The sequence below is a fragment of the Pyrgilauda ruficollis genome, unplaced genomic scaffold (assembly GCF_017590135.1).
Source record: "Pyrgilauda ruficollis isolate IOZ18807 unplaced genomic scaffold, ASM1759013v1 scaffold15, whole genome shotgun sequence".
NCBI classification, from domain to species: Eukaryota; Metazoa; Chordata; class Aves; order Passeriformes; family Passeridae; genus Pyrgilauda; species Pyrgilauda ruficollis.
Window position 1 is genome coordinate 15,879,325 of NW_024513654.1, and position 14,583 is coordinate 15,893,907.

Below are 14,583 nucleotides of genomic sequence, written 5' to 3' on the forward strand. Positions count from 1 at the left end.
GCGGGGGAAAGAATTTTTTGATGACTATTAAAATCTTTATTTAGAAATGATTAGTGACATAGCATAAGAGACAAAGGTTATTACTAAATGATAAAGCTCTTGAAAAAAAATTACACAATTATGCTATTCACACACACACACACACAAAAAACCCCCAAAGGCAGACAAACAAAACAACAAAAACCAACAAAACAAAAGAAACAAACAAGACAAACCAAAAAAAAAAACACCCCAAAAAACCTAAATGGTGAGAGATCAAAGGATCTCAAATTAAAAAGCATTCCCATTACTGGAAAATAAACTTCACTGAAGTTGCAAAATACTTAAGAGCACTGTACTTTATTGTTTTGATAAAGTGTTCTTACAGTCCTGAGCACAGGAGGTAGTGCATGAGACAAAATATGCAGATGAACTCTTCAGATAGGTTTCAGTTGATTGTTCAATTGGCTTTTGTGGAACTGTATTTTCTGACACTACTGAATATAGTTCATACATTACCCTGTCAAGGAGCAGTGAATTCCAGAAAGGATAAAAAACTGATTTGTCAGCTGAGTTTACATGGTGAGTAAAGGGAAAAAGATTTGAGTTCCTGCAGTGCTGGAGTGAAGTGTTTTTGGGGTCTGCATGAGAGAGGTGGAAAGAAAACTTGTGTTTCCTGGCCAACAAGTTCATTTTCCCTCTGTAATGTGACTGTTCTGTCGGCAGGTGGGGCTGTCTTTCTTAATTTATTCCTTAGTGTGTAAAATTAAATCCTTTTAAAAATCCAAATCCACAGATCTAGACATTAAAAGTTTCAGTACAATGATGTACTCGGTGTAAATATTAAATTTAAGTGGGATTCAAAATGCTATTGAAGCATTTTACTGACTGCAGAATACTGCTCAGCAGACCCTTGAATAATCTCTTAAACTCTTTTCTCTGATGTTTTAAACTGTATCCTGCACCCCCCAGAGCAAAAGATTCTAGAGGGTGCTGGACGACTTTGGCAAGGCTCTGTCTAAAATTCTAGGGAGCAGGGAAGAGAGGGTCTGCTGCCTTCATGTGAACAACAGTAGTTGGCAGGGAGCCTGTAAATGAGATTGGACATCTTATCAGTAATGAAGGTACTGGGTATGATGCAGTCTGGATATGCAGCATGTGTCCTAAACATTCTTATTTTATTAAAAAAAAAAAAAAAAAGGCGGGGGGGAGGGATAATAAGTACATTCTTACTGTTAAATTCTTTGTGGCAAGTTGTGGTGGGCTAGGATGAATTTAGGCTACTGGATCTAAGGTTGCACAGAAACAGAGCGCATATGCTGTCTGAGCAGTTGACCTTGTTGCTCTCTGTTTTTTTCCTGTTTGGCTGGAGAATTTAAAAAATATTTCTGTTCCACTCTTAATTTTTATTTTTGGGCTGGGGTGACACCCCTGCATAGTTCTTGAGCAGGTTCTCGGTGCAGATGCTGAGGCAGGGAGACCTTTTACATCATCTAGTACCTCATCCCCAGGCCCTACTGCCAAATATTTCCAATGCCAGGGTTTCCCAGTAACTGTAGCTCTGGTCACCACAGCACAGGGCTATGGACAGGAGCAGGTGTGCTGGAAGAGCCTCTTCAGGCACAGCAGCTGATTAAAGGAGGAAGTTGTGCAAGCTTTTGAGCATAGATGGACCATACTGTGCCTGAAGCCTGGTAGGGCTGGGAAAGGTTGTACCAACTTAAATTAAGGCAGAGAAATACTAGAAAGAGAGGAGGTGATATGGCTAGGTACTACAGTGAGCTAGAAAAAATACTTGTCAACCTGTTTTCCATTAGAAGGTTGGCTGGAGTATTTTTTGCTGGTGTTAACTGGCACTGTTAGGTGTTGTTCTACTTCATAGGAAGTACTGAACAGTTTTTGGGAAGCTGAGTAATTTTAGAGAAGAGAAAAACCTTTTTAATATTATTTGGAAAGGCTACGTGGCAGATCCATTTTATTTATAAAAATACAGTGCACTGTGAATCAGATATTAATATTTACTTTCTTGTTTTCCCATTAGTACTTTATTACATGAAACAAATATTCCTTTATATTACCATAAAATTGTTCAGTCACTAATAAGTTTTGATCAGGAAGTGAAGGAAAAGGCTGTTTGCTTTTGAAAAGTAAACCTGAATATTTTTTTTTTTCACTTTGCCAGAATTATTTCATGTCAATCCATGCCTTGTAAAGGATGTGTGTTGAATTTCTTCACTAAACATCCTCTTTATGTAATATGAACAAGACCCTGTGTTCTGCTATTTGTAGTAACATACGTAGGGAGTCCATATGAAAACACGTAGCTGATATTCTTTATTCTTCCATGTGACAAAACATTTTTTTCATTATTAAAAATGGAGAGTGATAACAAAATACTACAATCTGAAGTCTCTCATGGGAGTACTGCAAGACAGCCTTTTCTGCCCCAGAAGCCTCCTTTGCTTATGTGATTTATCTCCCTTTTCTGCTTTACCTGCCAGAACCATATAGCTGTATTTCCTTTGCACTTTGTTACTTCTTAATTTGCACAAAAGGTGGCTAATTAGAATTTCTGATGTTACCAGCACAGTTATGTGTTTTTTAAAGGAAGGAAGGTGTGAAATAGACACATACACATATATTAAGACAAGCTAGAAATTTTACAGATTAACCATATTTTTTGCATCAACAAGACTTGTAAATTTTAATTACAATGTCATAAATCATCTTGATGGCAGCTTTACCGAACAGCCTCTTGTATCTCCTGTTCTCTTAGGAGGGAGAAGGAAGGGGGAGAAAAGGGAAAGGAAAAGTCTGGGGGAAAATCTTTGTTCTGTCACTGGCAAGTTCTCTGTAGCAAAGCTGTCCCACTGAAGCCTGGCTGTGTGATTGGGTACAGATTTAAGGAAGAGAAGGAACAGTTTGTTCTCTACTGATTATATAAGAATACCCTTGACAGCATGTTGCTTGCTTCAGATTACAGCCTATATACCATGATTAGCATGGAAAAAAATAGGAAAACTAGAGTGATACCCACATTTCTACTTCTTTACTATGCCTTTTTTTAATCCTGGAAACCTTGGGCTTAAGGTGATGGACACTACTTTGTTTTAGCCTGTAGCTCTCTAGGTGTCAGTTTTGATCAAGCAATTTAAATACTCTTTTACTCAAGAAAAATATACTTGCCAGTTTGATTCTGCTGTTTAAAATTTTCTGGAGGATTCTGGTCTTTCTAAATTCTCTGGTCTTTATGCCCACAGATATTTTTGTAGCATGTTTTTCTAATTTGCCTTTTGTCTCCTTGGATATTTAGAACTTCATTTCAGGATTGAAAGTACTTTTGCAGTCTTAACAGATCCTTTTTTTTGTGACAAGACAGATTTCCTCTTTCGTATGTGTAGTTGGAAGTATGTTCCAAGTAGATAATTAATGAAAAAGCATTATTCACATTTTGTTTCTCCCATTTAAATGTTTTTAAAGCATTAGGAACTTCTGGACAGAAACATGAAGGGTTACATTGCACTTTTTAAAACTGCAGCTTAGATCTCTCTCTGGAGCTTAAAGAACAGCCGGAAAGAACAGCAGGTACGTTCAGTTGTGCTCACACTGTCCTCTCGCAGAGGTGGAATCTATGGGAGCTATTATGGTTGTACTCTCGGGGACAGGCATACTGGGTGTGCAGTGAGGGTGCTCAGAAAAGGGAGTACGGCCCGACAGATCAGTCAGGACTGCAAAACTCTTACCTCTGCATATGGTGAAGATTCATGTGGTTTGAGGTCATCTTATGCTCGCTCTCCCCCCAAGTGCTGCCGTCGATGGACTCTTCACTGGAAAGCCGATCACAGTTACAATACACTGGCAACTGAGAGACTTGAAACCAACTGTACTGTCTTCAGAAATCCTAGAAATTTGTTTTGGACAAATATTTTATGAAGATGTTTCCACACCAGCCCCAGTCACAAACAATTCGGTTTTTTTAGCAGCAGTTTTGCTGTCACAATCTTCTTGGTAACTTTTCTGCACATGATTGTAGGTCGTTGGTTTAAAATCTGGTGGTGCTTATAGTTTTATTATTTACTTTTTTCCTTTAAGTCTCAATTTTGTTTTTATGACTTTCGTGATAATTTCAGGTGTACTTTTATTGGTATGTTATCACACTTTGAAGAATTTTTGACTAGGTTGTCTGGGATTTTCAGTATTAAATGCCTCATAACCACATGTATTTATTTTCTTAACCTTAGCATATATATGACACCAAGTTGTAATTAGTGACTCCATGTTAAACTGTACCAACATGTCTATAAAACACAGCATATGGATATCTTGATGAAAGGAAATTGGGAGATGCTGCTTTTATAAACCTGAAAGCTGCAGAGCAGATGTGGAAGGAATTACTGCAAAGAATCTCAACTGGCATATAAAACAGAAGCTGAAGTTTATTTTGGTTTTATTATAAAAGAAAAAACATTTTACTAAAGCTCTGTTGTATTTAGGTTACATAAAATTGTGTTGTTCAGGACTAGCTGTGAAACTGATGTGACAATGGAACAAGGCGATTTTTTCTGCTTTAAATATTTAGTACTAGAACTTTACAAGTGGATTGTAAAATATGTATTTTTAGAATTTACAGTGAATTTAATAATGTTCCTTTTTGGAGGAGAAAACTGTAATAGATATTGCAAAGTTAATATCCTTTTTTTAATTTCATGAGCAAAGAGCAAAATAGTGATTACCCTTTTTTCAGTCTGATTGTCTGGCTTCTTCCATGGAAAGTCCTGGTCATAAATGCTCATTTCTGAAGAACTATTAACCACAAGCATTCCCATGCTCTCATGTTTTCAACACCTAATCAGTCAGCCTGACTTTGCAGAAAACACTAGATTATTATTTACTTACCTATTACAGATTTCAGCAAAGCATTGATGTGCTTACCAGGCTAAAACATGGCTGCTGTTACAACACTAAAAGATTTTACTCATTTTCTTTTCCTTTTCCATTTTTCTGTTAATGTAATGCTGCATTAAAGCTGCAGTGAGTTACACTGCACAGTGAAAACAGTACAAGATTTTGAGTTATGCTGTTTTCATACAGGGTACATGGAATCACCCAACATAAAGTACCTTAACACTAAGAAGAGAAAAATACTAACATACTGGGTAATTACATGTTTTCTAATATGATTGCTCATTGTGTTGACACCCATATTTTTCAACTATTAAAAGAAAACCAGTTAAAATACCTTATGGCTTTAAATTTGTTTAGGTTACCTAAACAAATTCTTGTGTTGGTTCTTGAATTTGGCAAAATGTGTACCATGGCAGGTTGCCAGTAAAGGAACTGAATGGAGTTAATATTAAATTAAACTGTAGACTGGTTGTTTTTTAGACATTATAGACAATATAGATTTTATAATTTATTACATGAATAACTCATTGACTTGACTGCTTGTTTAAAGGGATGACAGCATGAGCAAGTCAGGCAATTTGTTGCTTTGCACATGAAGGGAATCTGTGAGTGCAGTGATAATTCAGTGTTCAAACTAAAGGCACAATCATGAGGCAACAGAAGAACTACTTTTTGGTGAACCTCCCTTGAAAATGTCAGTCAGGACAAACAAACATAGAAATAAGTGTTCAACACAATTAATCAGGTGAACTTCAACAGTTAATGGCATTAAACAAATACATGTATAGTTTAGATAACTTAGGCTTTATTATTGGGATGCTCAGGACAATACCCCATTCTGATTGGACCATGTAATTTTATGCAAGAAACAACACACTTTATAAATGTATTAAGGATGTTACTGTGTATTTGAGGAACTTTAAGACTATATGAGGAAAGTAATAAAGCAGGCTTCTCAATACATTTTCAACATGACTGTATAATCTGATGTGGAATGAAAGTGCTAGTTACTTGCCACTTTAAAATTACTAATATGTATGTCTATTATTGACCCCCAAATTTTCATAGATTAGTCAATTAATAGCAATGTATTTTCTGTCTTCTGCGTTATTTTTTAGGGAGAATTAGCAGAAAATTATGGTATAGTATTCAATTTTATAAAAAATTATTAACTTTATTCAATTACTGCTATTAATACTTTGACTTCCATTGTCCCTGAAATGTAATATGAAATAAACAAGAGTTATCACCCCAATGTTTTGAGGACCCGTATTTTAACATAGTCTCTAACTTTAAAAAAACATCATAAAATAATGGCATACTAAAAACATAGCTAAGTTATACAATGGGAATACAGTTAAGGCATAAAAGGCTTTCTTTGATCTACATCAGGAGCTACTTCATTGAAATATGAAATTTCTCAGGCTAAAACTTGCATAGCCAAAAAATGATAATGAAATTATACCATATTTACAATTAATTATGCTTAGCAGAAATGTTCTCAGAAAAGTGCATGAACTTTTTTCAAGTTTACTATGAAACCTTTTGTATCTTTTCCAAAGACTAACTGGGGGATGACTTTATTAATTATTTGAAAGTCACACAGCTGATGTCAATTCCAAAGCTCATTGTTTCAGCTTTTCTTTAACTGTTTTTTAAAAATCTAGTTACATTTTTTTTTTTCTAATTGAAATGTCAGAAAGTCTTTAAGCAAGTTCATTAGACTTTCAGAATTTCCTCTATGGTCATAACAGTCAGGCAAAACTGACCTCACATCACATAAAGTAACATTAAGTTTGGAATATAGTTACAAAGCTTTTGGAACATTTGTAGAATAGAAGACTTCATAAGAAACCTCCAGTCCAGAGTTAATGTAAAAGCAATTTCTGAAATTCAAGTAGTTTGTCTTATTTATTAATTATTTATTATTTTGAATCAGTATAGAAGTCATACTGGTTGGGATTATTTATTTAGCAATCACAAGCAGCCTCAAAATAGGTTTTTCAGTAAAATAATTGTCTTAAGTGAAACTGCCTTTCTGTAAGAACTGTTACATGGGGCAGAATCCCGTTATGACTGAAGCAGGGTTGTGCTTTACAGAGAGCTGAGATGTCCTGACAGAGCAGTCGCCACCCTGCCTCCATGGGCTGTACTTCTGTAGAATGATAATTGGTTTCTTGGAAGCGAGGAATTAATTGCAGATAAAGCCTGTGTGTTTCTTCACAACAAAACTGCCTATCCATTAGTAAATCAATGAAAATTTTGCTGTACTGAAACCAGAGTGCAGTTAAGAAAACATTCTCAGTCCTTACTTTCATGTGTTTCTAATTTTCTTTTAGAATTTCTGTTTGCATTTGTGCAAGTGTGCGTGCTTTTCTTTAGTCCTAGCTGAAGGGTGAGTTTTGGAGCAAAGCCCAAGGAAAAACCTTTTGGCTATTTTTTTTAAATTAAAAGCATATTTTAAGTGTTTTATGTAATTTGTTAAATAAATTGTTTGAAAATATTGCTATATAATACCACTATTGAAAACAAAATATTCCTTTATACATTATACTGCAGGGTTTAGGCAAGTGATTCATGGTTCAGACTCAGTGCAGAAAAAAAGCCAGGTATTCTTGAGTACTGATGCTACCACTGTACGTTTTTTTCTGATGGGAAAATTGCCCAAGTAAACTCACATTGCTTTAGTTTCCCCATCTGTATAATGTGAATAATACCTACCATCCTACAGGAATGTGTAGAATTTAATATTTATGCATCACTTTGAAGTTCATCTCTAAATCAGTTCTGTAACCCCAACTCCAAAACGTATGGTTGGTAGAAGACTGTGAGACACACCAATATTTTCTGGAAGGACTGTCTTTTTCTCTACCTATAAATACTGTGTTTGAGCTGGATGTGTTGTCTTCCCATATCATCAAGCCTGATGGAGCAGTAGGGTATAATGTGATGACTAACAGAGTTCTCATGAGAACAGGGTAGACACTGATGTACAATGAGAGAGAAAAACTGAAGCATTCTCAAGGCACTCTCTGCTTCGCTGAGAATGTTAAAAAGAAACCATGACCCGTGAGTTAAGTCCAGCAAAAAAATACTTTCTTCATCTGTACAACATCGAGGTTGCCAGGCAGCTCAAAATTCACTTCTGCAAAGCTCAGATGTGGAAGTCCCCCAGAAAAAGTGGAATTCTGGCTGCCTGCAGAGTTTGCCCACCTTGGGAACAAATTTGAAGAAAGGAAGGTGACTTTTTTTGAGAGGAGTCCCTTCCGTTGTGTGTACAACCAGGGAGAAATGTCCTGGCTGACAATCCTAACAGCAGCTTTCCAACTTATCACCAAGGAAATGAGCTTTTTCCCAAGTAGGTCTGCTTGCAGCAACTTTATTACATATATCTAGACAACATTATTTCTTCATTGTCAAATTTTCTCAGCTGCAATGCTTGGTAGCAGGGATGCAATTTCTGAACTGTTAATTGCATAAATACATTCTAGGAAAAGAGCAGTCCTGCAGCTTTTTGATACTTGTAATTACTTCTTTCCTACAGTTTCAGAGAAGCAAATGTCATCCTGGAGAAAATGAACATCTAATTACTTTGTAGGGAGCACCTCTCACTGTTGTATCTCAAGTGTAGCTTTCACAGTGTTCAAAAATCTTACTATTATTATTAAATAATTGTCCAGGATCCTGATGAAATGAGAAGTCTTCAATTTACAGATGAGGAGCTGGATCTCAAGAATAAAATCCTTAATACAACAAATGGCTCAAGCTTGTTATTGATCCCCAGTATGCTAAGCTGGCCCATTGATATGTGCCTGAAGACAGATGCCTTTTTGGCCAGTCAAGGATATGGTGATTTCTCCAAATTTTCCATTTATTAAAATGCTACACTTCCTTTTCAGTCTTTTACTGAAACATACTTACATTACATATCTTTTACTGCTGGAGTTTTGGAAGCTGGAAAAAAAGTGCAAACACATTGTAAAGGAACAGTTATATATATTTTCCCCTGGAATAATGTGATAGCAACTTTCCTGCACTCTTTAAAACAAATGGAAAAGCAGAGAGAAACTGGAAAAAGCTTCTGTGGAAAGGTTGGTGTTGCCTGTGTGTTTGGAGGATAATTCATTGTCACTATTGTAGAGCTGAAAACCCATTGCATGACTTGCTATGAAGCAACTGACACAAGTTGTAGTGTACACTAGAATTAATTGGTTGTATTTTGAGCCAATATTCAGGCTGTAAATATATGAAAGTACTGAAAAATACACAGATCACACAAAACATGAGTTGGAAAAGATTCACTACTCAAATTTCAGTTTTTGCAAAATACTGTCTTATGGCATTTTTTGGATACTATATGCACTGAATGGAAATCCAGGCCATGCTGGAGGCAAAGGCAATGTATTTTTGGCAGGACCTGGATTTTATCCAATATATACTATATTTCAGTATAGAATGATCAATATTACAAGTTAATTACCTAAATTAGACTGACCATGACTCATGTCTCCTAAACAATAAATTATTTAGATGGTATGCTGGTAAAAAGATCAAGGTGCTCTACTATGGTGGATGTGTTTTCTTCTGTTCTAATAACCAGAACCTGTAAGCCATGAAAAGACTCAGAACAGATAATAAATGTAAAGCCAGGAATTAAAAAGTGAACAAATATATAATACACTATACCTGACCTAATTTATTTTAAAAATCCAAATAACAACATAAAACCTGTCTGAAACATGTAACTTACCAGCGGGTAGCTTCACTGGCTTTTTTGATGTATTTGTTGAATAGAGTATTTGCTAACAGATTTTCTCCACTGTTATTACTATCTACAGGACATCAATACTCTTGTATTATGCTCAGAAGATAATTACTGCAATGAGGTGATGTGTGTTTGCTCAGGTAACAAAGTAGAATACGAAGGGATAGATCTGATTTTCAGGTGGTAGTATAATGTAAATAGTATAATGTAAAATGGTATGACGAGTTCCTTGCTTTCAAAGAGAATGAAATAAATGAACTGTAAGTTCATTGTCCCACACTGGGACACAATCCCCACACACCTTTGTTATGTATCCATGCCCTTCACATAAAAACGTCCTAAACAAACCCGTATTAGCTATAGCCAACTCTCGCCAGTTTAAAAATTGAGAATGGTTCCTTTAAACTAGAACTTTATGAGACTTTTCCTTCTTGTACTTCGTACGGAAAAAAATCGCAGGCAGAGGTGCGCTGCTGCCTTCACCAAACCGCGTTGTCCCGCAGGGACGATGAAGCCACGCCGCGTTCCGCAGCCCTCCCCAGGCTCCGCGCTGGCCCCGGAGCTGCTGCCGGGGCGAGGCACCGGGCCGGGGCTGCGCTCCCCGACCGGCTCCGCAGCGCGGCCGCGCTTCCCGCGCTCGCGGCGCGCCCGGGGCGTGCGCTGAGGCAGCCGCGGCCCGGCCCGCCCCCGCCCCGGCCCCCGCTCGCAGGGCGCGCACGGCGATGGCGCTGGACCGGGTCCAGCCGCGCGGGACGGCGCCGCTGCTCCGCCGTGCGGAGTCGCGGCGCTGGGGCGCTTGGCCGACGGCGCCCGTTTGCGGGAGGTAGGAGGAAGCTCTTTCGCGGGCGGCTCCAGCTGGCAGCTCGCAGCGGCGGTCGGGACCCGGGGCGCGCTCTCCGGCTCCGGGAGTCCCCTCAGCGGGAGCCGCCTGGCCCCTCAGGAGCAGCCGCGCGCACGCGGGGCCGGGGCCAGCGGTTCCCGCTGCCGCACTTGCGGAGTGCTCCACCGTGCCTGTGGGAGCGCGGGGCTGCCCAGAGCAGGACAAGGAGGAGCTACCGCATCCCATCTGCCTGGCGTGCAGGGGATGATCCTAGCGACCGTCCCGAGGGCAGCCATCCGGTGGGAGAAACCCGCTCTCCACCACCGGAGAGGAGCGGTCGGTCCCGGGCCAACCTTCCCGTGCGGCCCCGCGCCCTCTGTCCACGGCTCGACTGAGTCGCCGGCGCTGCCCCGCGGCCGCCCCGCGGCCCCTCCCCAGCTCTCCCCGTCCCTCCCGGGCCCTGCGGGGCGGTACGCGCCCGCAGCCCCCGCCCCCGGCCCGCCGGGAAAGGCGCCTCGCTCCCTCCGCCGCCCCGGGCAGCGGCGGCCGTGGAGCCCTGGCGAGGCGGGGGCGGCCCCGTCCCGCAGAGCGCTCCGCCGCCGCAGCCCCGCCGCCGCTGGAGTCACCGCCGTCCCGAGGAGGAGGACGAGATACCGGGGGGACGCTGAAAGGTGCGTCCCCTGCACACCCCCGCCCGCTCTCACGGGCTCTTCCCCTGACTCCCGAGCGTGGTTGGCTCCCCTCTGGGGGCTCTCTGGGGCCGGGTCCCGGCCCCCACGGCTCTCCTGGCCCCGGGGGGTTGCCGAGAGCTGCCCGCCCGCCGCGGCCGTGCCCGGGGGCGGGCGGGGGCTCCGCTTTCGGCCATGTTCCGCAGCCCCCGCTGCCCGCGCCCTCCCCGCCTGACCTTCGCCTTACGGGCTCTCCCTCTTCCTCTGGCAGGGTTCAAGAAAACCCCAAATGCCAATGAAAATCCCACATGCTAGAAAATGTTCTAACTTCATCCCTCGCTTTCTCTCTTCCACTGCGATTGTACAATTGTAATTTTTACGTTAAAGTCTGGCAAAATGTAGCCCCAGATTGGTGCAGCGCACCGGAGATGTGGCGCTGGAAGGAGCCTGTGGCTGTAAGCGGCAGGGGTGCTGTCTCTCTCCCCTTCTTAGTGAGTCTCTGCTCTTTGGGGGTGCTGCAGGCCCTGACACCCAGGCGTGAAGGGGCAATGCATTCCTCCCAGCTCCAGACTTCTCTTTGCCCCACTAGCTGAAGTGTTGTTGAGTTAGAAAGACTCAAAGTCTGCAAACACTTACAGAAGTAGTTTAAGTGAAGTGTTTGTAGGATCAGGACCAAAGTGTCTAGGTGTGATGCTTGTCTGTTCTGCTGCACCCTCTTGGGATGCCACCAGCACAGGTGATAAAGGGAAGAGCCTGTACAGGTGACTGTGGACTGGGCTTCTTCTGATAAGGGAAATGAAAGAGCTGGATTAGGAGTGGTAGAGAAATGCCTGAAGGATCAGCTGTACTTCAAGGAACAGTAAAATGTTTTGTTTCATAGTGAGGCATTTGTGTAAGGAGCAGAATTTGCCTTCTTGTTGTATTTATTATGCTAAAAGTTTGATAAAAAGGTTTTCCAAATATTTCCATCCTCTACGTTTGTATAACAAAAGTTTGCTAAATATTTCCATCCTTTATGTTTGTATATTTGAAAGATCAGAGAACCTGCCAGTTGCGAAGTAGCCTCTTAGTAATCTTTGCGCTGTTATGTAGTTTAAGAAGTCATGTTTTTCCAGCTACAATAATCATCTTTGATCTGTGCTATCACAGCCCTTAAAAAGTCAATGGCAAACAACCAATGTTTGTGATCATTACAAAAGCACCACAACAAATACGTGAGCAGTGAAACATACAAGGTGAAACCAGAAACAGACACTGTTTTGTGTAGTAGGAAGTGCTCAAGAGAAAATCTCAAGACATAATGGACATGTATGCCCATCTGCATAAATTTGCAGAGGATTTCTAAAAGTCTTGCTTTCTTAGTCATCTAAATAGAACTCATTCTTGCCATATTGAGGTAGTAATCTCAGATACTATAATGAGTTCATTTGTGTTTTCATACATGGTAAAAAGTTTGTTATTAAGACTTTGTGACTGTAGGTGAGGCAGTGCAGTTCCTGTCCTCTCAGTTAACATGAATTTAATGTGATGCATTTTATGCGATAAAAGTGTGATGTTCACACCAGGGTTCCAAGACATGAAGAAGGAAAAGAAATACCACAAGGTAAAACTTTCAGATCAAGAAACATGCAAACCCTACTGCAAAATAAAGAATTTCACAAAACTGTGTTAACTGGAGATCACAGAGCAAGTTCATGGAGATGATAAGGTGATTTGGGAGATTTGTAATATGACAAAAAGAAATTCTCTGTATTTAGGTTATCCTAAAGAATGTAATGAAACAATTTGAGCACTGTTTGTAAGTATCCATAGAAGTATTTCTTTTATCGAAGGGCTGTTTTATTTAAGAGAAATATGGATGTTAAGATCTACTAGTGACTAGAACCTGCATGGAAATTCAATATAGGAGCAAGGTGCATATTGAAAAGTGACAGCTGTGATTGTTCATGAAAGATTGTAGATTTATAACCACTGGAAACATTTTGCTTGAAGTTAGCAGCTCTTCCTTCTTTTTTGGAGGAAAGCAGCTATAATTTAGCAATGGTTCTTGGATTTGAAATGAGAATTAGTTATAGGAAAACTTCAGTTATTAAGGAGGCAAAAAGTAATTAATCTATAATTTCATTAGAAGGCCTAGCATAGGGATTTTTTTATTAAACATTAAACTAAGGGGTTTTTTTAGTGACCATCTTAATTTATGTGTGTATTTACAAGAGCATTTCTTTAGGAGTGTTTTGTTTTAAAACGCTGATGACCACACTTCAGAACATGGGTTGTCATTTTGTTTCCTGTTTCTACAGCACTTACTACAAAACAGGTTTTGGGTCATGACTGACTCTTAAATTTTATAAGTGACAATTATATGTGTTATTAGAAATAATTCACTTCTTTTTTTTTGTTTTATATACTTCTTGAAAATACCAGTAACTGAAAGGTTGGAACGATCATGCAGCTCCAGTGTGGACAGACTTACTCTCATGCCTGTTCACAGTGCAGCCATTGATGGTTTCATTGAGCAATGGCTATCATTTGATTGTGCAGACAGCAGGTTAACAGCTGTCTGTACCTTTAATATGCAGTCTGATTCATTTGTAAGTAACACTTTTCATCATGTCTCTGTTTTAGAAAGCTGTTGGCATGCTAGCATTAAATCCATGTTTTCCATAATTTTGTCCCTTTCTGAGCCTTCTTAATCATTTAAAAGAGGTGTTGCTCATGTACTTGAAGACCTACATGACAGTACGTATTATGTGAGAGCAGTCCAGCTTACTCTGCATACTGCTTTATTTGTCTTGGCAAACCTATATATGTATATATATCTGCTTGTGGGTAGGGTTTTCCATAGTCATGGACCTGCCAGATATTGGTCATATTTCACTCCTTGATTTTTTTTGAGCAAAACATCTATCTGCTGAAACAAGACTTGTGTTTAAGAGCTGAGGATAAAGTGCTGACGGACTTTCTATGAATTTCTTATATTGGGAGGTCTCTAATATTTTTATTCCGTTTCAAGGCACAGAATTTTGGTTTTACTTGAAGCAAAGAAGTTAATTTGTAAGTATGCCAATGTGGGATCGAAGTCTGGCCCTCTGGTTTCGCATACTCTGTCATGCTGACATCTCTGTGCAAGACATAATTAATGTCACTGATTTTAAACTAGGCCATCCACAATACTTTCTTCTTAACTGCCCAGTCATTCATAAATAATCCAACATGTTCAAGCAAGATCTTGATGTGGCAGCACTTACTGAAACCTGGTAACAAGAGCTGAGAGAAACGAGCTCAACTCCCCAGCAGAATTATCCTTCTTCCAGGGCCCGCTACATTGCTCCAGTTTATCAAGTGTCAGTGATGGTCCCACAGGTAATACCAGCTCTTTCTGTAAATGATTTAGAGCAGCAGGGACACCAGCCTTGTGGAGTATGTGACATGCCCCAGGAGCTGCC

The 14,583-nt window shown here is 40.1% G+C and overlaps 2 protein-coding genes across 5 annotated transcripts in view; one reads left to right on the plus strand and one right to left on the minus strand.

Annotated features, from left to right (window-relative positions):
- Nucleotides 1–10,739: 10,739 nt before the first annotated feature.
- Nucleotides 10,740–13,616, minus strand: LOC121350120 (translation initiation factor IF-2-like). The gene is made up of 2 exons (XM_041461157.1): nucleotides 13,559–13,616; nucleotides 10,740–11,401 (listed from the first exon to the last, which is right to left on the minus strand). Exons 1-2 carry the CDS (start codon nucleotides 13,614–13,616, stop codon nucleotides 10,740–10,742), a joined length of 720 nt encoding a protein of 239 aa, XP_041317091.1.
- PLCE1 (phospholipase C epsilon 1) overlaps nucleotides 10,978–14,583 on the plus strand; it is a 139,574-nt gene continuing 135,968 nt past the window's right edge. For all 4 annotated transcript variants that reach the window (XM_041460928.1, XM_041460929.1, XM_041460930.1 and 1 more), the window contains exon 1: nucleotides 10,978–11,140. The gene's annotated coding sequence lies outside the window, so the exon portion shown is untranslated. The remainder of the gene's footprint in view (nucleotides 11,141–14,583) is intronic.

Coding starts and splice junctions, on each gene's coding strand:
- LOC121350120 (XM_041461157.1), bottom strand. CDS start 13,616: ATGAGAGTAAGTCTGTCCACACTGGAGCTGCATGATCGTTCCAACCTT. Junction 11,402..13,558: donor TTCCAACCTTTCAGTTACTG/GTATTTTCAAGA, acceptor GAACCCTGCCAG/AGGAAGAGGGAGAGCCCGTA.